Raw genomic sequence first — 2,510 nt, forward strand, 5'->3', positions numbered from 1 at the left:
GTTTTTTTCAAATCGTAAAACATGTAAAACAAACACTTGTTTCGACGTTCGCCATTCTGTTTCGTTGCGGTTGAACTTGGCTGTTGGCTGTTCACGTTTTACCGGAAATTGTCTCATAATTTTATCGATATTAAAGAATCCCCTCTGAACAAACAATACACAATTCATAAACACGTGATGGCACGAAACCGCTTTAACAGTGTCCTTTTGAATGCATCCAAACATTTATCATTCAACTAGCTATAAAATATGACATACGCTTTTCTGCTTAAAGAGGACTTTTGAGACGCAAATTGTCTCATTATCGATATTTGGCGCATCCCCTCTTTGAACAAACAAAACACTATTCATCAATAACTAATGGCAAGAAACAGTTGAAACAGTGTCTTTTTGAATGTATCCAAACATTTATCATTCAACCAGCTATGAAGTATACTGTAGGATTTTCTACTTTAAGAGGACTTTTAATAAAGACATTTGAGCAAAAATGCATGTAAATCTCCGATTTAAGTTACTATGATACTATTGTTCTTTGTTTGATTATATTGCTCACATTCAATGAGATATATCACAATTATATCACAATTGTATAGCTTTTCCTCAAACCGCAAACACAAACATGTCTCTGATTTCCGTCTTTTGTGTTTGTACACTCCAATTCCTCTGTAAATTATTTATCTGAGGGAAAGCAGCATCCCCTATCTCTTACTTGTACGACATCACTCTGGTGTGAATTTTTATATTCCTTTGATAAGAACCATTTTGCAAAAAAATCACCAATACATATCTCACAGTTTCTTGGCTTCAATTAAGGGTCTGCCGTGTGCATTCGTATATGTTGCTGTAATACACCTTGCCGAGAGAAAGCAGCATTACATATATCACACTCGTATGGCGTTTCTCCTGTGTGTTTTCTTGAATGATTCTTTAAAGCATCTTTCTGAGAGAAAGCAGCATCACATATTCCACACTTGTATGGCTTCTCTCCTGTGTGTATTCTTGCATGTCTCTGCAAATGACCTTTCCTTCCGAAAGCAGCACCACATATATCACACTTGTATAGCTTTTCTCCTGTGTGTATTCGTTTATGAATCTGTAAACCACCTTTCCTAGAGAAAGCAGCATTACATACCCCACACTTGTATGGCTTCACTCCTGTGTGTATTTGTTTATGTTGCTGTAAAGAACTTTTTAGAGAGAAATCAGCATCACATATATCACACGTGTAAGTCTTCACTCCTGTGTGTATTATTCTATGTCTCTTTAAAGTACATTTCCATGAAAAGGCAGTATCACATATCTCACACTTGTATGGCTTTTCTCCTGTGTGGATTCTCATATGTGTCTTTAAATCACTATTCAGAGCGAAAGCAGCATCACATATCCCACAGTTGTATGGCTTCACTCCTGTGTGTATTATTATATGTCGCTGTAATAAACATTTCTGAGAGAATGCAGCATCACATATCTCGCACTTGTATGGCTTCTCTCCTGTATGAATTCGTATATGTTGCTGTAATACGCCTTTCCGAGAGAAAGCAGCATCACATATCTCGCACTTGTATGGCTTCTCTCCTGTGTGTATTCGTAGATGTTCCTGTAAATTACCATTATGAGAGAAAGTAGCATCACATATCTCGCACTTGTATGGCTTCTCTCCTGTGTGTATTCGTAGATGTTGCTGTAATGCACCTTTCTGAGAGAAAGCAGCATCACATATCTCGCACTTGTATGGCTTCTCTCCTGTGTGTATTCGTAGATGTTCCTGTAAAGTACCTTTATGAGAGAAAGTAGCATCACATATCTCGCACTTGTATGGCTTCTCTCCTGTGTGTATTCGTAGATGTTGCTGTAATGCACCTTTCCGAGAGAAAGCAGCACTGCATATCTCGCACTTGTATGGCTTCTCTCCTGTGTGTATTCGTAGATGTTGCTGTAATGCACCTTTCTGAGAGAAAGCAGCATCACATATCTCGCACTTGTATGGCTTCTCTCCTGTGTGTATTCGTAGATGTTCCTGTAAAGTACCTTTATGAGGGAAAGTAGCATCACATATCTCGCACTTGTATGGCTTCTCCCCTGTGTGTATTCGTAGATGTTGCTGTAATACAACTTTCTGAGAGAAAGCAGCATTACATATCTCGCACTTGTATGGCTTCTCTCCTGTGTGTATTCGTATATGTTGCTGTAAATCACCTTTCAGAGAGAAAGCAGCACTGCATATCTCACACATGTATGACATCTCTCCTGTGTGTATTTTTATGTGTTGTTTTAAATTTTCTTTCAAAAACAACTTAGTTCCACGAACCTTACATGTGTATGGTCTTCGCTTTGTGCATATCCACGTGAATCTAAACGAAACAATAAATGTGTGTATCATGAATGACAATATCGTTCAAATAGGTCAATTCTTCGAATAACAAGTACTAATATGCACCATAGTTTATGTCATTTTGTTAATAGCTATTTTATAAACATCATAACTCATAATTATGGTGGGTTGCCTCTTG

The 2,510-nt window shown here is 37.6% G+C and overlaps 1 protein-coding gene across 1 annotated transcript; it reads right to left on the reverse strand.

The window, feature by feature from the left end:
• Positions 1–808: 808 nt before the first annotated feature.
• On the reverse strand, positions 809–2,242 carry LOC128221424 (zinc finger protein 888-like). Its single transcript, XM_052930036.1, has one exon. It carries the CDS (start codon positions 2,240–2,242, stop codon positions 809–811), a length of 1,434 nt encoding a protein of 477 aa, XP_052785996.1.
• Between the last annotated feature and the right edge of the window lie 268 nt (positions 2,243–2,510).

This window comes from Mya arenaria, chromosome 16 (genome assembly GCF_026914265.1).
Source record: "Mya arenaria isolate MELC-2E11 chromosome 16, ASM2691426v1".
Taxonomy (NCBI): Eukaryota; Metazoa; Mollusca; class Bivalvia; order Myida; family Myidae; genus Mya; species Mya arenaria.

Bases quoted from the DNA above. Each gene is read 5' to 3' on its own strand.
- LOC128221424 (XM_052930036.1), bottom strand. From the start codon at position 2,242: ATGTCATACATGTGTGAGATATGCAGTGCTGCTTTCTCTCTGAAAGGT.